This window comes from Parasteatoda tepidariorum, chromosome 4, assembly GCF_043381705.1.
Source record: "Parasteatoda tepidariorum isolate YZ-2023 chromosome 4, CAS_Ptep_4.0, whole genome shotgun sequence".
NCBI classification, from domain to species: Eukaryota; Metazoa; Arthropoda; class Arachnida; order Araneae; family Theridiidae; genus Parasteatoda; species Parasteatoda tepidariorum.
This window is the reverse complement of record NC_092207.1, coordinates 39,407,987-39,426,124: the sequence shown is the minus strand read 5'-3', so window position 1 is coordinate 39,426,124 and position 18,138 is coordinate 39,407,987. Positions and strand designations below refer to the sequence as shown.

General features: G+C 30.0%; 1 protein-coding gene across 1 annotated transcript in view; it reads right to left on the bottom strand.

The window, feature by feature from the left end:
- Positions 1 to 18,138, bottom strand: part of LOC107443191 (FRAS1-related extracellular matrix protein 2) — an 83,350-nt gene that overhangs the window by 14,355 nt on the left and 50,857 nt on the right. The window contains exons 2-11 of the mRNA XM_071179698.1: positions 16,246 to 16,455; positions 14,376 to 14,573; positions 11,848 to 12,012; positions 10,337 to 10,519; positions 10,114 to 10,244; positions 8,432 to 8,584; positions 4,939 to 5,146; positions 3,844 to 4,008; positions 2,950 to 3,235; positions 201 to 309 (exon numbers count right to left, since the gene is read on the bottom strand). Coding sequence (XP_071035799.1) covers positions 201 to 309; positions 2,950 to 3,235; positions 3,844 to 4,008; positions 4,939 to 5,146; positions 8,432 to 8,584; positions 10,114 to 10,244; positions 10,337 to 10,519; positions 11,848 to 12,012; positions 14,376 to 14,573; positions 16,246 to 16,455 — 1,808 coding nt within the window. The remainder of the gene's footprint in view (positions 1 to 200; positions 310 to 2,949; positions 3,236 to 3,843; positions 4,009 to 4,938; positions 5,147 to 8,431; positions 8,585 to 10,113; positions 10,245 to 10,336; positions 10,520 to 11,847; positions 12,013 to 14,375; positions 14,574 to 16,245; positions 16,456 to 18,138) is intronic.

Below are 18,138 nucleotides of genomic sequence, written 5' to 3'. Positions count from 1 at the left end.
TTCAATTATCTCGAATAAACTAATATTCGTGTATTTGGCAAGAGAACTCCAACTTTTAATGTCATTATTCGAGAATAATTATATAGTAAGATGACCTGAAAATTAAAAAACTTAAATATTTTAGAAACTTTTTAAGTAATATTAAACAAGACATTAATTATTAAAGAGTGGTATATAATTTTCAAAATGTAGAAATTTACCTGACCATCGGTTGTAATGGTTCCTCCGCATTCACTAACAAGTTCTGATACATCATAATAAGATGTAAATTCCCACATACAAGCATCAAGATCTAAATTTCTATAAAATCTAAAAATAATTATAAATTAGTAATTTCAAATCACCTACTTAATAAGTAATGCAATGCAATCGATACTAATTGTAAATATGATGGTTCCAAGTTCTAAAAGTGTCTTTTTCGGTAAGATCGATTTTTGAAAATAGTAATAATGCACTATCATAGTTCGTCATTTTTAATGGCCATTTATTAGGAAATTTTCATATCCTTTAACAATCAAACTTCGTGTTAACCCATTCTTTGCCAAAATTTCGTAAACGAACCATTTCAATAAATATTTTTTATTAACACTGATCACTAACACTGATCTATTTTTTATTAACACTGACTGTATATTTTTCAGTAATTTTATTTTTCTTCTATTTTTAGATGTTCGGAAGACATCTGTAAAATATTAAAAATTCAATTGTACAATACTTTATGTTGAAAAATTTTCAAAATAAGCCAGTTTTTTTTTTTTAAAAGTTGAAACGGTTATTTCCAAAATCGATTTCTTAAAAATATATAAATTAAAGAAATATATAAATTAAAAAAATATCTAAAGTGTTCCACTTAGGATTAATCATATGTTTCTATGATGGATTCCGCAGATACGATAAAACAAATGTCATAAAAAAAGCTTTCAACTGAATAATTTCTTCATTGATTTGGCCAATGGTATGGTATAAGCACCACTCTATTTCTTAATTAAGCCGGTCAGGTGGCCGAGGGGTTAACGTTCCTGACTGCGAAGCCAATGGCTGCGGGTTCGAATCCCGCTCTTGGCATGGATGTTTCTCTCTCTGAGTTGTCTTCTGATGTATGAATGTGGCCCACCCTATAAACGGGTATTTGTGGCAGTGTGGCGTGGGTGATGTTTCTCGCCTCCGTGGCTTTGGTTCACAGGTGCCTACTGCGTAATGATAAATGAGCAACACTTCCGGCATCTTCTAAGGCGAAGAACGAAAGTTCAGTGCCTGCCGTTATTAAAACAAAATATTTCTTCAATAAAATATTATTTTTTATGCACGAGCCTTTTTTTGGGTCTAAATGAATGTGCTTTAAGCATATTTCAATAAAAATAATGCCACATTTTATAAAATTTCTATGTCATGTCTAATAGGAATTAGTTTAGAGTTAAATCATTATCACTATGGAGAGAGCCTGTTTGCATCGATGTGCACGCCAGATGGATGCCAAGCTCCAGTGCGAACGCATATTAATATCCCCAACTCTGAAACGACGTTGCACAGCCTCCTTTTTGCTTGCTTTCACATTAATAATAACAACAGTTATAAACAGCAATAATCAATTAACAAGAAATAAAAATTAATAACAATAATATCTAAAAATCTTTACAAATATATGTCTGTTCGCGTTTAAAGAAATTGATGAATAAATAACGGCAGGCACTGAACTTTCGTTCTTCGCCTTAGAAGATGTCGGAAGTGTTGCTCATTTATCGTTACCCAGTGGGCACCTGTGAACCAAAGTCACGGAGGTGAGCAACATTACCCACGCCACACTGCCACAAATACCCGTTCATAGGGTGGGCCACATTCATACATTCACAGATCAGAAGACAACAGAGAGAGAGAGAGAAACATCCATGCCCAGAGTGGGATTCGAACCCGCAGCCATTGGCTTCGCAGTCAGGCACGCTAACCACTCATCTACCTGGTCAGCTTGATGAAAGAATAATAAATATTGTTACTTGCAGGCAATTTTCTTCTACAGCGAAGCAAAAGTAAAAATTATCTTTCGCGAATTTGATTTGTTAAGAACACGTCAGCATAAGACGTGCCAACTTTAGTGTTCCAATCAATTTCAATGCTCCTGCAACGTCATATAGTTGTTTCTTTTTAAAAAACTAATGTTCTCCTTATTTATCGAAATATGTCACCAATTCTAGGATCCAGTAAGGTTACGAAACTAAAATTTTTTTTTAATAATTCTATAATGTATATCGTAAAAGATAACACGAATTAAATTTCTGTAAGATGGGTTTAAATTTTAAAAGCTTTCATATTGCTTTGGAGGCATATTTATGTAATTTGATAACGAAATAAAACAGAACTATATGCAGTTGGGGAGGATTACTTAAATCCTATACCGCAACGGTCTTTTCTTAACTTGCAACGGAGTATAGATCTTTTACCTTCCTTCTAAAAAGAAAAAAAATTTCAAAAGCAACGCTGAAAAGGGTTTCTATGCTAGATAAATGTAAAGGGTTTCTATGCTATTTACTCTCAAAATAGTGCTGTAATTTTATTGTTCATTACTATGCTCATTAATATTTAATAAATAATTTTATGTACTAATTAATGTGCTAATATGCAATAATGCGTAATGTACTGTATATAATGTACTAATATGTACTTATGTACTAATAAATAACTTATAACTGTGATGCCATTATAGTGCAAACTATGATGTCTTTCTAGAACTTGATATTAAAAGTCACTGTATACATTTCTTTACCTTTGTTTCCGTAAAGAAAATATTAGTTATGTCTCATATAATATTTCAGCTTTTGTTTCAGATAACTTTAATAGTTTTTCAGAAATGTAAAGCAAGTATTGCATTTATCCTTTACATAAGCAAAATAATTTCTCCTGCATGACATGAGCTATGCAATCTTTACATGTAAATTATATTTAATAAGTAATTACCTGAGCGTGGGTTCGCTTCTCAAAGCTGCACTATGTTGATAAGGTTCTGCCTCTCCTATTATGTTCGGATTCTTCGTCTCGTTTGTAATAAAACCATACTTGGTCGGAACTTCGTAATAATCTAAGAGATTCGAGCACTTATGAGTGCCTTTTCTTAATCCATCTGGACTTAGTGTCAGTTCGAAATTCGTGAGCTTTCTAGTGGATATAACGGGCAGCATACCATCGGAATGAGGAATGGTTATTGTGAGTTTGATAAGATTTGGATGAGTTGGATCGGATTTACCTAAAATTTAATAAATGAAAGTAATATGGAATCAGCAAGGAAAATTAATCAGCACTGAAGATTTCCTTCATGTCTTTCAAGAGACTTTCATTTTAGTTTTTTTTAATGTCTCACATAATTTCAACATTAGTTATTAAGATCGTCAACAGATGGCGCCATTTATTTAATTAAGAAAAAAAATTTAACTGCAAGTCCCTACCATTGCAACAAAAATATTTACACGGGCTATGTTGTATTTGTCCTTAGACTATGAAACTTAGTTGCTGCAAATGGCGTTATTTTTTTTCTGTTAATTTCGCCATTTGTTGACGAACATTCTAACTTAATTTGTATTAAAAGTAAATTGCCAACTGAACAAAATTTAACTCATCAAATGTTTATTTCCTTCCGTTATTATTTATTAATTTTGGGGACACCCTGCACATGATAATGATTTGCCAGAAAAATGTTAAGTGATTTTATAACAAAAAATTTATTTTAATGAACTGCTTAACATGAATTTCAGTAAAGTTAAAAATTCACAAGACAAAGTTTCTATAATATGGTGTTTGTTGTCTTCAAAACCATATCTAAATGCAAATCGCATTTATGTAGTATGGATATTTTACCTGTGTATCTCAAATTAGCTGTGAAAGGCTCAGCACCAAGTGATCCTTCCAACCTAGGAGCACAAAGCCCTCTTTCTTTAGAAATGACGACAGGAACACTGATTAGTTCTAATCCAGGATCTCCATCTTTACTAACTGCCCTTGCGCTGCACTGGACGCGGCTTCCTAACAAAAAATGAGGAAATGATGAAGAAATTTTGATTTTCATGACGAAATTTCAAATTACGAATTGATGTATTAAGTTTTATTAACTGCACATAAGCTTCAAGCACATAGAGCTCTCAAAATAAGCTAAAAATATAAAAAAAAGGGAATTAAAAAAACGAGAAAAAAATTTAAATGAAAGAAAAATTCAATGTATTAAAAATTTTGAAAATATTTAAAACTTTGGAAGATAAGTTTAAAAAATTAGTTAAAAATTAGAAAAATTAACAACGAAAATATGCAATCTCGCCATCAACTCACATAATTATCTCCGCAAGAATGTATAACCAAAGCAAAATGCATATCAAAGCAAAAATGTACGTCAATGCATAGCACCACGTATGAGTAGCACCAAGAAAATAAGATCGATTAGTTAACATAATGTAATCAAATAAAATTATCCAAAAAATTCAAGAAAAATTTACAATAAAACACAAATGTTGGTAAAAGTTACTCGATTTGTAAAATAAATTTAAAACTAGCTCTTTTTTTACAAGTAAAGATTTTAAACCTCCTTGATTCGTTAAAAAATAAATTAAAAACCTGTTCGATTCTCAAAGTTATAAAATAAAAAACAATTCAATTCATAAAATAAGCACTTTCCGCACATTAGAAACCAGTACGTTTTGCAAAATATTAAATTCAAAACTTGATAGATTCGCAAAAAAAAAGGTTTCATTTTGCAGGAAAATGCAAAACTTAGCAACAATGCAGAACGAAGTACTGCAAATTTTGCTAGTTAATACCGTAGTGATAAAAGTAATTTAACACACGAAAGAAACTACCCTTGTTTCATTTTTAAGTTTAACTCATTTTCAAATTTTTCCAACTGTAGATCGAGATGATTTTGAAGCTAAAAACTTAAATAACTATATACTGATTCGCACTTACCAGAGGAGAAATAAATACTGTCTAGAGTGATGTTGTGAGTTCCTGAAAAAAACGTTATAGATTCTACATCTCTAAGGTCATTGGTAACTCCATCTTCCCCGCTGGGTGCAGAGACTCTCCAACGGTACTGTGTTAAAACATCATCTATTCCTTCTCTGGAGCATATGTTACCAGTTTTGGAAAAATCAGGATGTTTTGGATTACAAGGCTAAAAGAAAAATCTCATTTGAAGACAATATTGGGGTTAAAAATAATTATCAATACTTTATCTGATCTAAATCACCATGGCATGTGGCATTTATCATAGTTTGAATTTTATTCTTTACACCGCATTTACAAGAGACCTAACACCCGCCGCATAAGACTCAAGAGGTACAAAAACCTGATTTTTCTTCCTATTTAAGCCCTTTAGCCTACTCCCATGATTTTCCTAGACTGCTTACAGACTAGTATTATCATCTGAAGACATTTCTGAGACACATGCTGATTTTCTGACGTGTTTGTGAGGATTGGCTCTTAACGTCACGTGGTTGTTTTTCGCTTATCCTTGCAAAGTATGATTCTTAACTTTAGGAATGGTGTAAATTTGGCAAGCCTTTTTGTAGGCCTGTGACGTCAGAAAACTGATTCCGGACGTCTGCGATCCGTCCTCCATGTGAATTGGGTGTAAGTTTCTGTGGTTCGGAACAAGAACTCCGAGATTCATAGTAGATAGTAAACTTCATTGTAGACATTCTGGACAATGCTCTGTCTAAAATCTGTGGCAATATTTCGGAAGAGATTGTAGAATAACTGCTCCATTCACACATCGAGGCTTGGCAGCCGTGGATTGTCTAAACTGGATCTTCAGAACGTGGTGTTCAAAAACTGGAGTGGTCTTCTAGTTGATCCAATATAAATATCACAGAACACCATTGAAGAGGATCATATCGCAGTTTGGGTGGCCAATCAAATCAAACATCCTCATTGTCAGGACTTACTTCACCTGTGATGCTTGCCATCTTATGGTAATGCCATCCTATGGCTAATTCCCATGGCCATCCATCAAACATCTATCAAACATTAGTGAAAAATCTCTTCAGACATGTGCAGGCTGTCGTTGATGCAAAAGAGGATCAACATCGTATTAAATGTGTGCTTCAGGACTATGTCTGTGTCGCTGGATATCCGGTTACTTTTGTAAAGATAGTGTACAAATTGCGTTTATTAGATTTTATGAAGAAAAAAAATGGCTCCAGGAAAATTATTTACCATTTCTATATTCCTTTTATCTTTATATTATAACCGCTGATTTGTCCTCAAATCATGGTTTAAAAGTCCGGTTACCTTAATGTAAGCGGCAGATTGTTCAAGTAAGCGGATAAACTCTATGGGTGAGAGTCAGCGATTTCCTAAATCGTCCGTTTTACTGCATTTTTGGAATTAAATTTTCGCATTAAAAAGCTATTTAAATTTTGAGAGACGTGGTAGGCAAAGAGTATCGAAGAAAATAAAAAAGTTTAATTACGATTCCAGTAGTCTCGGTACAGTTATATGTGCAGTGACTGACCAAACTAGACTATTTTTTTAAACGTTTTTACATCATTTTGTCTAGTTAGATGTAGTAAATTTCTAATGTGACCGATGAGCTGTTTTTCCTAAAATCATACACTAAAGTCTACTAACACTAGAGCCGAATTCATAATTTCTGTTTTATATGGTCTGAGGGGCAGTAGTTCAATGTGAGAACTCATATTTCATAATAGTGCTAATCTCCAACCGTTTCCTTTTCAATTAAATTAATCTTCAAAGAAAACAAATTTTAGTATTTTAAAAGCTTATAAACATATCTTTAAGCAGACGAGATATAATACTTTTTAATGTAAGAAAAATGTTACATTAATATAATAAGTAAATGTTAAATAACAGCCTGTTAGTGATGGCTGATTGATACGAATTCCACACTCGGCTTGCACCGACCACAATACAGACGCAAAATATCCTAATTGGTAGACGGATCATGGGTTAGAGTCCCCTTGCCGTCAGGCTAACCGTGGGGGATTTTCGTGGTTTCCTTCTCCGTGTAACGCAAATGCAGGTTAGTTTAATTAAAAGTCTTCCACGAAGGCAAATTTCTCCCAATACTTGATCCAGGAGTTCCTTTGTCTTCTGAATTGGGTTCAAAATTGCAAGGTTACTGAGTTGAGCATAAGCAGTAGTAAACCCAAAAATTGGGTAGGCTGTTTATCGATGGTTATTAAATAAAACAAAATATTCAACCTACAAATTTTATTCTTGGTGACCTAATAAAAAAAATAGAAGTTATGTATTCAAAACAAATCGAAAAAGAAGAAAGTGTTTCACTTCATCAAATTTTTATACTTTCTAAGATTTTAATTTGATTAAGATAAGTTATTATTTAACACTAAACAAAGTAAAAGTAGAAAACAGTCAGTATTGCCTAAAAGCAAGAAAATTTTAAGTATGGTTTGAAACAATATTTCATATTTCATGAGCTTTGACATTGTATTTAAAATATAACCATTTATATATATAAAAAAAAACTGTGATAGAAAATTTCATTAAAAGGCTTAGATTTAATTCAAACAAAGAAGTGCGTCCTTATTATTTCGATACACTAAGGTATTACTTGATACAGAATTTTACACAGTTCTGGACATAACGTTTAATTATACAAAGTAACCATAGGTATTAAATATGAATTACAATTATTAAGTGTGCATTTTCGTCAAACTGCGGAGTTAACTCCTATATGAACTCCAATAAATAAATGAAATTTCTCATTTTAAAGTAATTTTCGCTATTTGGATTTTACTTCTAATACACGAGAAATGTTCACCTGCTGTTTATTTCAGTCACGAGGGCAAAGTTTTCGTCATCGAATGCATTGTGAATATTATATGAAACTATTGATGATAATAAATTATTTATGAGCTTTTTACGATTATTAGATAGATTTTCAACATACTATAATCTGTCGTCGTTAATGTTTCAAATAATAGTAATAATGTCTATTATTGTGATGGCTTATAGACTTTAATCCTTTTCTACCGTATTACGTTATACATATAGTAGTCTTATCGGGAGGAACTAATATTTTGTTGGACGAACTTAATAGTATGCAGGAAAGTGAAGAAATTAATTATATATAAAATAATTCTTTTTTTCGTTAGAAGGAAATGCTCTATTAAACTTTTTAACACAATTTGTAAAATATAATGGCTAAACGTAAATGAAAGAATATTGCTCAGTACTATAGAATGATTTATTTTCTTTTTTTGCTGTTGTGGTTTTGAAAGCAGGCATGCAACTGAAAGAAAAAAAAACAGAACTTTGGTTAGTTGCGAAAAGTCGTTCGATCGCAAAAAGGGTTAATACTTTTTCAACGATTTTGGTAATAGAGGATTTTAAAAAAAATGTCAGTCAAGAGGGACTTACCGTTATGCAAATGCATAACGGTAAGTCCCTCTTGCATAAAGGTATGCATACTTACCGTTATGCAAATTACAGGATAGCCAGATATAGGCTCTTTATTAGCTTTCTCAGCATCGTCGTACTCACGAAGGGACACAATCATAGGCCTTTTCGGAAAGGTGACATCAGCAACAATATCCATTTCTTGAATGTATACAATGGCTTTTGGATCCTTTTTAACAGAAAGGAAATCATAGAAGGAAATTTTATTTTACAAGCATAATCTTAAAAAATATTAATTTTTACCCAAAATCCAACACGGAGAAAAACATTCTGGCAAAATTTACAAATAGTATGGCAATGATATTTTTGGCAGAAGAAAAAACCATAACTCTGATTAACAAAACCGAAATGCATGGTATTTAAACCATTCATTTAGTGATTTTCCCGTTCATATGGTAACGGATTACCAAAAACTCTGGTTTTCAAAATTATGGTTCTTAATAACAAACATTTAGTAAAAAATACAAAACTGAGAAGTAAATTTTACCAAATAAAAGAAAATTATTCCATATGATCAAAGGTATTATTATAGAGTTCCTAAATGATTAATTTTACAATTAATCATTTAGGAATTTTAATTTTTCCATACTTTATGATTAATTTTACAAAAATCCTTAACAAAGTGGTTGGTCAAAATATGGTAAATTTTACCAAATTCTGATTCTAATTTTTTCTGATTGTATTTTCTTAAGATCTATTCCACAAATTATTTATCTCTTAAAACCTATCTTAATGAACCATATTTAATTAAAATAAACAAATAAATACAGTTGATATTGAAAAATCAATTCCGAAAAATACATCCTTTCAAGTTAATTTCTTTTAAAACCATTGACTTTTTCTTATTTAAACATATACATTTTTGACAAAATGAGCTACTTTAAATACATTGCTGCTCTAAGAATGTCTCGATTTTAATGATTCATAGAAATTGAATTATGTGAATGCTTCTTTAAACTTATCTCTTGTGCAAGTGAAAAATTGATAAAACCTGGTCAGCAATAAGGGTAACCTAAAACAAAAGTGGAAAGGACATGTGTTGTAACGTCAGTATCACAGCGACGATAGCAGATCTAACAATCGGGATTATAAAGGGATGTGGAAAGTGAGTATGACAAATTTGTCACAAGTTGTCCTTAATTAAAATGGAGGTGCAGTTTAAGATCCTTTTAAAAAAAAAAACCTACTAAAACAAAATCAACGAAAATTTCTGTAAATACCACTTAGACCATAAAAATGTTATTTTTGAAGCAAAAATAATAATTATATTATTTGTAAAATTTCAGTGACGAAAAGTACTTCTTATAAGTGGGCATATCGTATTATTTTTGAGATGAAAAAACACACAGTCTGTCTATAGAAAACTAACGAATCACTACTGAGAAAGAAGGAACTGAAAGCCTCAAAACCTGTTTGATTGTCAGAAAAGATAAAGAGGGATTGAAGGGAGATTCTTCGAAACACTTCCAATTTCCAGCAAGTTATTAAGTTCGTTTTAAAATTTCCATTCCCTTCCTTTCTCATTAGCTATTCGACAGATTTCGATAGCGTTTTTGTTTCTTCCATGCTTTAAAATTAGTTTGCAATATCTTATGCGCAATCTTTTTCATTCCCTTTTTGACAAAGATCCATATTTTAAGGATAGTGATTACGGAGCACCTTAGAGTGGATTTTTTTAAACATTTAGTGTGAATTTACTTTTATGTCAGCAACCATATTCTTATCCGGCTTAAGGTGAAGAGTAAAAGCTTCTCTGTGCTCTTTTTCTTCATCGTACAAAATTTCAATTTCAACCATGAGTTGAGATACATTAGGCTTGAACTTCAATTCTGAAAATAAGTAATAAGCAGATAATTGCATGCATCATTTATATAGTTTACAGTTAAATATTAGAATATGAGAACATGTTTAAATTCGATACCTTTTGAATAAGGAACATAATCAATTCCAGATTTAGCAGATCCATCTTTAGTATGTGCTCTGATTCGAGAAAGTTTTGATTGATCACCCGTTCTTATTACAGGAATTTGCAATATTGAAGTTTCTTTAAGATCTTGCGGTTCTTTGATTGTGTATCGATTTCTTTCCAGTTGTATAATTGATTCTGTAAAAGTACGAGAATCAGAAAGTGTTTAAACTAACAAAATTTCGTATATAGGATATTAGAACGTTTATTTTTTACAGTGAACAAGGNGTTCTTATTACAGGAATTTGCAATATTGAAGTTTCTTTAGGATCTTGCGGTTCTTTGATTGTGTATCGATTTCTTTCCAGTTGTATAATTGATTCTGTAAAAGTACGAGAATCAGAAAGTGTTTAAACTAACAAAATTTCGTATATAGGATATTAGAACGTTAATTTTTACAGTGAACAAGGAAACACTTTAGCACAAAAGGCACAAGAGTCTCATAATTAGTAAAAAAATTATTTTAATCTTTCGTAAAATTATTAGTAATTGTATAATATTACTATATTAACACTGCAAAAAAATTTTTTCCCGGTTGCACGCAACAGACCTTCGATACTTTCGTGTCACTGATTTCAAATCTACTATAGGTTTGTTATTTATTGTTTATTTTTTGTCAATTGTGCAAGCTTAAAAACGTTATAAATAACAGGGAATCCCATAAATGTAGTGACAAACTTCTTGGGAGTTAGACATCATGTAGATTAAATTTGCATAGGAACCCATACCCAGGAAAGACATCATAAGCTGCTAGGGGTGCTAGCCTACTATGAACTATTTCTTCGAGTGTTTCTGAACAGTTCAAGAACACTAGCTGCGTATGACGACATTTTCGGGATTTGGATTCCCATTCAATTTTATTCCTAATGACGTGACCCCACTCCCTTAGATGTTTATTGAAACAACTGGGGAATAAGAAATTTATTCCCCAGTGTAATGTTAGAGAAGCTAAACACTTTTAAGATTTCTAAAAATGTTTCTTGTTAACACTAGAAAGACGGAAAATTAGTATATACCTATATTGCCCAAAAGCAGTCAAAATGACTAGATTGTGAATGCGTAAATAAATTTGCTTTAAATTAATTTAAAAATTTTTTTTAAATTTTTTACAGTTATATAACAAGTTATTAGTAAATATTAACAATAAAAAAATTATATGTTTTACAAAAAATCACAAAATTCTAAGAAATTGTGTCATTATATAACATCATAGTTTTTATAATTGAAATTAAAAGCAGTCAAAATGACTTCCTCAGGCAATCTAGTGTTAAATTTATTAATATTAAGTTGAATTCATAAAAAAGTTTACAAAAATTGCTCTTTAAACCATTTAAATTTCTAAATGGATTTTTATATCTGGAAAGTAATTTTATGACTTATTAAAATGTGAAAGCATAATAACAACAATAATAATTATCATAGTTTGATTTAGATCTAATTGCTTAATAAAATTTCCGAATACTTACTGTCACTCACGTCTTTAATAGTAACAAATGTAACATTTCTATGTCCCACAATTGCGCCCTGAGCGGATTTGCTAACAGGTGAACCTAATACTAATCTAAAATTTTCATCTCCTTCAAAAACAGTATCATCTATAAGGTCAACTGAACAAACTTTTTCAATTTCACCTATAACAAATTGTTATAATGAACTTGCATGCAACATTCATATTTCATCAAACATTTGAAACACATTTTTATAATTTTACAAAAATATTTAAAAGAGTTAAATAAACGATTATTTAAATTTTTTACAAGTTAAAATAATTAGACTTATTGACAAAATATGTATGATAAATCAAGTAGGAAATCTAACTGACTTGTCTGTCGATAAACAAAATTAATTAATGATTTGACTAAGAAATAACCATTTGTAATTTTTTCAATATTGATTTTCTACGCTAAATTACCGTGTGCTAAGACATAAGGACATTTCTGGTGGAAAAACCACAATTTTAGTAAATAAAACCAAAATATACTATATTTAAATCATTCATTTGATAATTTTTCCGTTCTTTTTGTAGCGGTTTACTGAAAATTCCAGTTTTCCAAATTATAGCCCTTTTTACCACACATTCAGTAAAAAATGCAAAACTGAAAAGAAAATTTAGTTTTTATGCCATGTTTAAAGTATCATAATAAAATTATAAAATTTTACCACATTTACCGAATTTTATCGCGTGATATATAAGCATATTTTAAAGTCAATTTCATCAAAATCATTATTAAAGCTCTTCAGTCAAAATTTCAAAACTTTTTGTTGTAGTTTTCTTGTAGTTTTGACAATAATTTTTTCTCAGCGAGTTTGTCGATTGTAGAAAAAAAATTGGTGAACATATTAAAGCAGTTTTTCGAAGGCTTTGTCATAATTTGAAATAACACTCTTTTGTGAATAATAGGTAATTTTCGTAATTGTTATGAGTTTATCGCAGTAATTTAAGACAGTTAACTTAATCTAAATCAATCATTAGCCAGCGCCCTCTATGCCAGTTCTGAAAATGTCCAAACCTTCAATATGAAGAGAAGACAGTTTCGTGGATAGCGTTTGTGGTCTAATTTTTTAATATTTAAAAAGTTTCCCCAACTTGCATTTTTAGTGCTCGCAATAAATTTGCAAAACTTAAGTAATATTCATTGATTTTTTAATAATTTTTATCTAGGAGACGAAATATAACAGATATTAATAATATATAAAATAGTTAAGCTATCTATCTATTCGTTCTAAAGTACAGGCAAGATGGTATATATTCTTTTTAATTATAATTTTGGAACAAGTTTAAATCACTTAAACAGATACTTTTTCCCTTTTCCTTGATGAAATAGCTTCGAAAAACGGTGTTAAAGAACGCGTGAACACTCGCATACCATACAGAATTATCTCTACACTTTCAGAGCCCTCAGTATTTCTTATGAGACCCCTTATTTACTCTTAGATTTGCACTTTAGTTACTAAAATATATTGTATTATTTGGTTATTTGTAATTTTTTCAGAATTTCATTCCTATAAGAATAACCAACAACTTAGAAAGCCTTTTATTCGGTTTAATGAAGTTTTATTAGTTTTTTATTTTCAAATTTTGGATTTTTGTTCAAATTTTATCGTTGTCTATTGGGTTTAAGGAATTATCAGTAGGGAATTTTGTATTTAATATGTTTTATATTAAAAGTATTTTGAACTTAATTTTTTTTAATGAATTTTATTTTTTTACTCCATGGCAGAAATTTGAATTAGTCGTTTTTTACACGGGGCTTCAAAAGTATAGTGACCACTAAATTCGAGATCTGTGCGTAAGTGCTAGGCTATTAAATGGTTCATTCAAAAAGAAAACACAATTTTTAAAATTTCAATCCTAAAATTAATTTTGCAAACAAATCTAAATTTTTACAATAATTTTTATAATATCAATTTTTAAATGTGAATAGTATGGGACCTTTTAGAATCTTAGCTATTGGTATGTATCCCACTCTTATGACGGCTCTGATGCCATCTAAAAAGTAAGAGAATTGAATTGTGCTAATGAATGGCATATCCAATACTTTTTTTAATGATTTTTTGATTAAGATATTCTACACTGCAATCACTTCCGGACCAAATTACTGCAAAAAGTACCGGCACTTAGTTTGCAGGTGTTTTTACGGAACATGTTACGGAACAAAAACTCTGGTAAACAATAATTTTCCCAGTAATAATTACCGTGAAATCACTGAATCACTCAAATAAATAGTACTAAAAAATTGCAGTGTAATATAATAAGAATGGATTTTACTGTAAGATAAATTTTGTGAGAAAGTACCAGGACCCTAAGTACGAGCACTTTATTCCGTAATTAGATACGCAATTTTTTACCTTGCAACTCGTGATATGCATTCTAAACAAAGATAACAAATAGCAAAATCAGCTTAGAATACATGAAAACCAATTTTCATTAATAGTTTCTGAGAAAATTAGTATTAGTATAAATACAATAAATTTAAAATTACCAATTACTAACCAGGTTGAAAAACAATAAGACTGTCATCTGTATTTGGTCTTTCGTGGTAATCAATTGCTGCTTTGGCAGTCATTTGGCGAGTGTAACAACGGACAGCAGCAGGATGCTTCAAGTCACCTGTTCTGATGACCATAGTGTTTAGTCGGCTGTCATTTTCAAATACAACATACTCAGAATCTTTAAACTGAAATTTTGGCACTGAAATGAATAAAAAAAATATATATTTTTCTTACAATAATAATCACATTTATTTATTACATTTTTCAGGAAAACGACTTTCCTTAATAACCAAAGTCAAAATTCTCAATGGTCCCGTCAAAACATTTTGATGGTTAGTGGAAAAAGTTAACTTTTGATATTACTGTAAAATTTTGAATTCGTATTCTATATTCATTGTTTTAATTGAATACTTTGACTATAAATAATTTTGTGTAAAATTAATCAAGACATAAAATATTATTTATTTAAATATAAATGTGACTTTTATTATATGTTTAATAACTGAAAAATGCTAAATTATCTCTTCGTGAAAAATTGTTAAATATTTATAATTATTAAATTGTTAATATTTTTTATCCATCCATTAAACATTGAATGATGTATTTCGCTCTTTTTTTGACAGATAGCAAAGAAATGGAATCATCAGAAAATAATGCATTTTAATATACTTAACTGTTTCCGAAACAGAACTTAATGAAAATAATTTCTTGAATTGTCTAAAAATGCATAATTGTTAATCGCCATTATTCTCACTAAATCTGCAAATTAACAGAACTGGAGACTGTTGGTTTTCAATAAAAATAATTCAAACTCACGACTATCAGATCTTTTCGGTTTCCTTAAATCGTTTTTTTATTATTTTCAATTTAAAAACTGCTCTTTGCAAGTCAAAAATTACGGTTAATTGCCAATATTTTGTTGGGACCACGTTGATAAATTTTTGAGTATATATCCATTAATGCAAGATAAAAGGAAAAATAATTACATAAATTACGAAAATTACAATGTCATTCCATTATATCTTTATTTAATTGATAATCGAACGATAATAAATATTTTGAGTATATTTTTGCCATATAAGCGATAATATATTTAGAAGCTGATTTATAAAAATATTTGTATATTATAAGCCAAATTCAAACATTAAATTTAAAGTTTTTATTTATATCTCTATTTATGTCAAATATTTAAAACTAATGCATAATATGAGTGTTATCTGAAATCAAAGTAAATAAAAGCAAATTTTATCAAAATTTTTCTGTTTTGCTATGAATCAATGCATACATTTTGCAAAAATAAGCTAGAGACTATTACTATTTTAAAATAAGGGCTCATACTTTTAAATCATCGTATATTATAAATGGCGAATTTTCGAAAAGTTGGTAAACAAATAGTATAGGTTCATGTAGATAACAAATGAAAAGTTGCCTTTTCGTAGCCTAATTATATTCTTCTTTTAGTTCGTAAGATAGCTGAAAAATTCAAATGAGTACATTTTACAGTTTACAATGTATAGTTTCTTACAATTGTGCTTAATTCTGATACCTAAACTTTGGAATATATATAAATTTTCTTTAAAAAAAATTGAAGCATGCGTTAAACACCTTGTGCATGGTTAAATATCTCCTAAGTAACATCTACATGTATGCATTCAAACACCTTCGAGTCTTCTTTGTAACTTATTGTTAAAAAAAAGTTAAAAATTTTTCAATAATACCCATCTTTAAATAAAGCTATGCTAAAAAAAAGGTAGAGGACATTAAAATTTGCTTTTCGTTTGTGATGTAAAAAACCAATTCAGTTATCGATTTATTATAAATAAGAAATAAATAAATAAATAAAATAATTATAAATGAACAAAAGTATTTACAGTCTGAAGAAGAGTCGTTAATAAAGACGGTAGCTTTATCAGGAGCTCCTAATACAGCATTCATAGGCATTCGCAAAACCAGTTCAAATGATTCTGGACCTTCCAAATGTGGTTGTCCCAAATCGTCAAGAATGGTCACACGAAAGGTTTGCATTGTTGTACCAGGGGTGAACTCGATCGTTTTTCCAATACCAATATAGTCTTGCCCAGCTGAAAAATTATTATTAAAAATATATTATACATAGCATGCCAACTATTAATATATGTTTTCTTCGCAATAACTACCCTAAATTTAAAATCTTTCTCACAAATAAAATAAATAAAAAGCATGCACGTTAGGTGTTGCATGTTTATGTTTAAAGAGAAGAAGAACAAACATGCAATCGAAATCTGTCGAATCACAACACTAGAAAGGAAGGCGAAACTAAAAACCTCAAACCTGTTTGATTGACCGATGAAACAGAGAAGACTTAAATGGGGTATATTGAAACACACTTCCAAGTTTTATTAGTCAATTAAATAGTTCTGACTTTCACTACCTTCATTCACAGTTTTCACTCAAAAGATTTCGATATAATTTTTATTTCCTCCTTGATTTAATACTAATTTGCGTCTTTTTTTCTCATATTTTTTATCTTTTTCATATTACTCATATTTAACATATATATCATTCCTTTTTACTCATATTTTTCATTTTACTCATATTTTTCATATTTTCACTGCACTGAAGTGGGAGACCTCTCTCTACTCCACCAAATGAAGGAAGACTGGTGGAGAGCGGGAGATTTTAAACATTTTTAACCATCATCATTTAAATTTACAAAAAAAAAAGAAAAATTTGATGCCGGATATTTACTACTGGTCTACACGGCAGTATCCATCTAAACCTGGTAAAATACAAAGCCTCATCCAATCAGAATCTGTAAACAAGAGCGAGTAGTATTTAAGACTCTGTATAGATTTTTATTTTCAGACAAAATTATGCCAAAAGAAAATTATGTCACTCTTTTTTTTCAAAAGAAGTTTAGTATTATATACTGAGTTTTTTCAGATTGTTGATAAATATCTTTGTATTTTCATAATTTTGATTAATATAGTTTTAGAACATCATTTAAATTGCATGTTATTAGTTCAAACAATAATAAAATTTAATTTTGTAATTTGTGTAAAAAGGTACAGTCAAATAACAATCTTTTATCAAAAGTATATCAATAATTTAAAAAAAAAAATTCTAGACAAAACTAAAAATTTAAAAACACGAAAGAAAAGGTTTCGAATTGTTACTTTTGAATAATTTTTTGCACCGTTCTTAATGTCTATAGTTTGTTTACAGTACTTTTTTTATATCACTTACATCATGGTTTGAAAATTATAGCTTAATATTAATGAAGTGAGTTGAACGTTGGTTGTGTTTTTCTGCTAAGATTTCGATAGTGTATAAAATAAGATATTCTATTGATTTTAAACTGCGAATTTGTGTTTTTAACGTTTCTTATCGTCTTACTACGATTCTAGTGATAGTTTTGTGATGGTGTTGTGTTCTTTGAGTAAGAAATTGTAAATCTCTGCTGACTTGCAACTATCGGGAAGATGGCGGCAATGGCGGCCGTATAGAGCAGCAAGGTAAATAAGCACTTAATTTGATAGGATTGCTGTTGTCTCTCGTGGATTTGTGTTTTACTACGAGTACGAAAGTCGCTTATTGCGATTGCTAGGATCTGCTGCGGATTTTTGTGTTCTACCTGCATCTTGATATACATCGAGTGACTTGTTGCTAATTACAAAGTTTAGCGTACTTCTGATTGGATTTATCAACTAGTGCAGCCCTGATGGATGTGATTATGGCCTAATTAATTTACGGTAATGTGTGATTCTCTGCATATTTTAATTTAA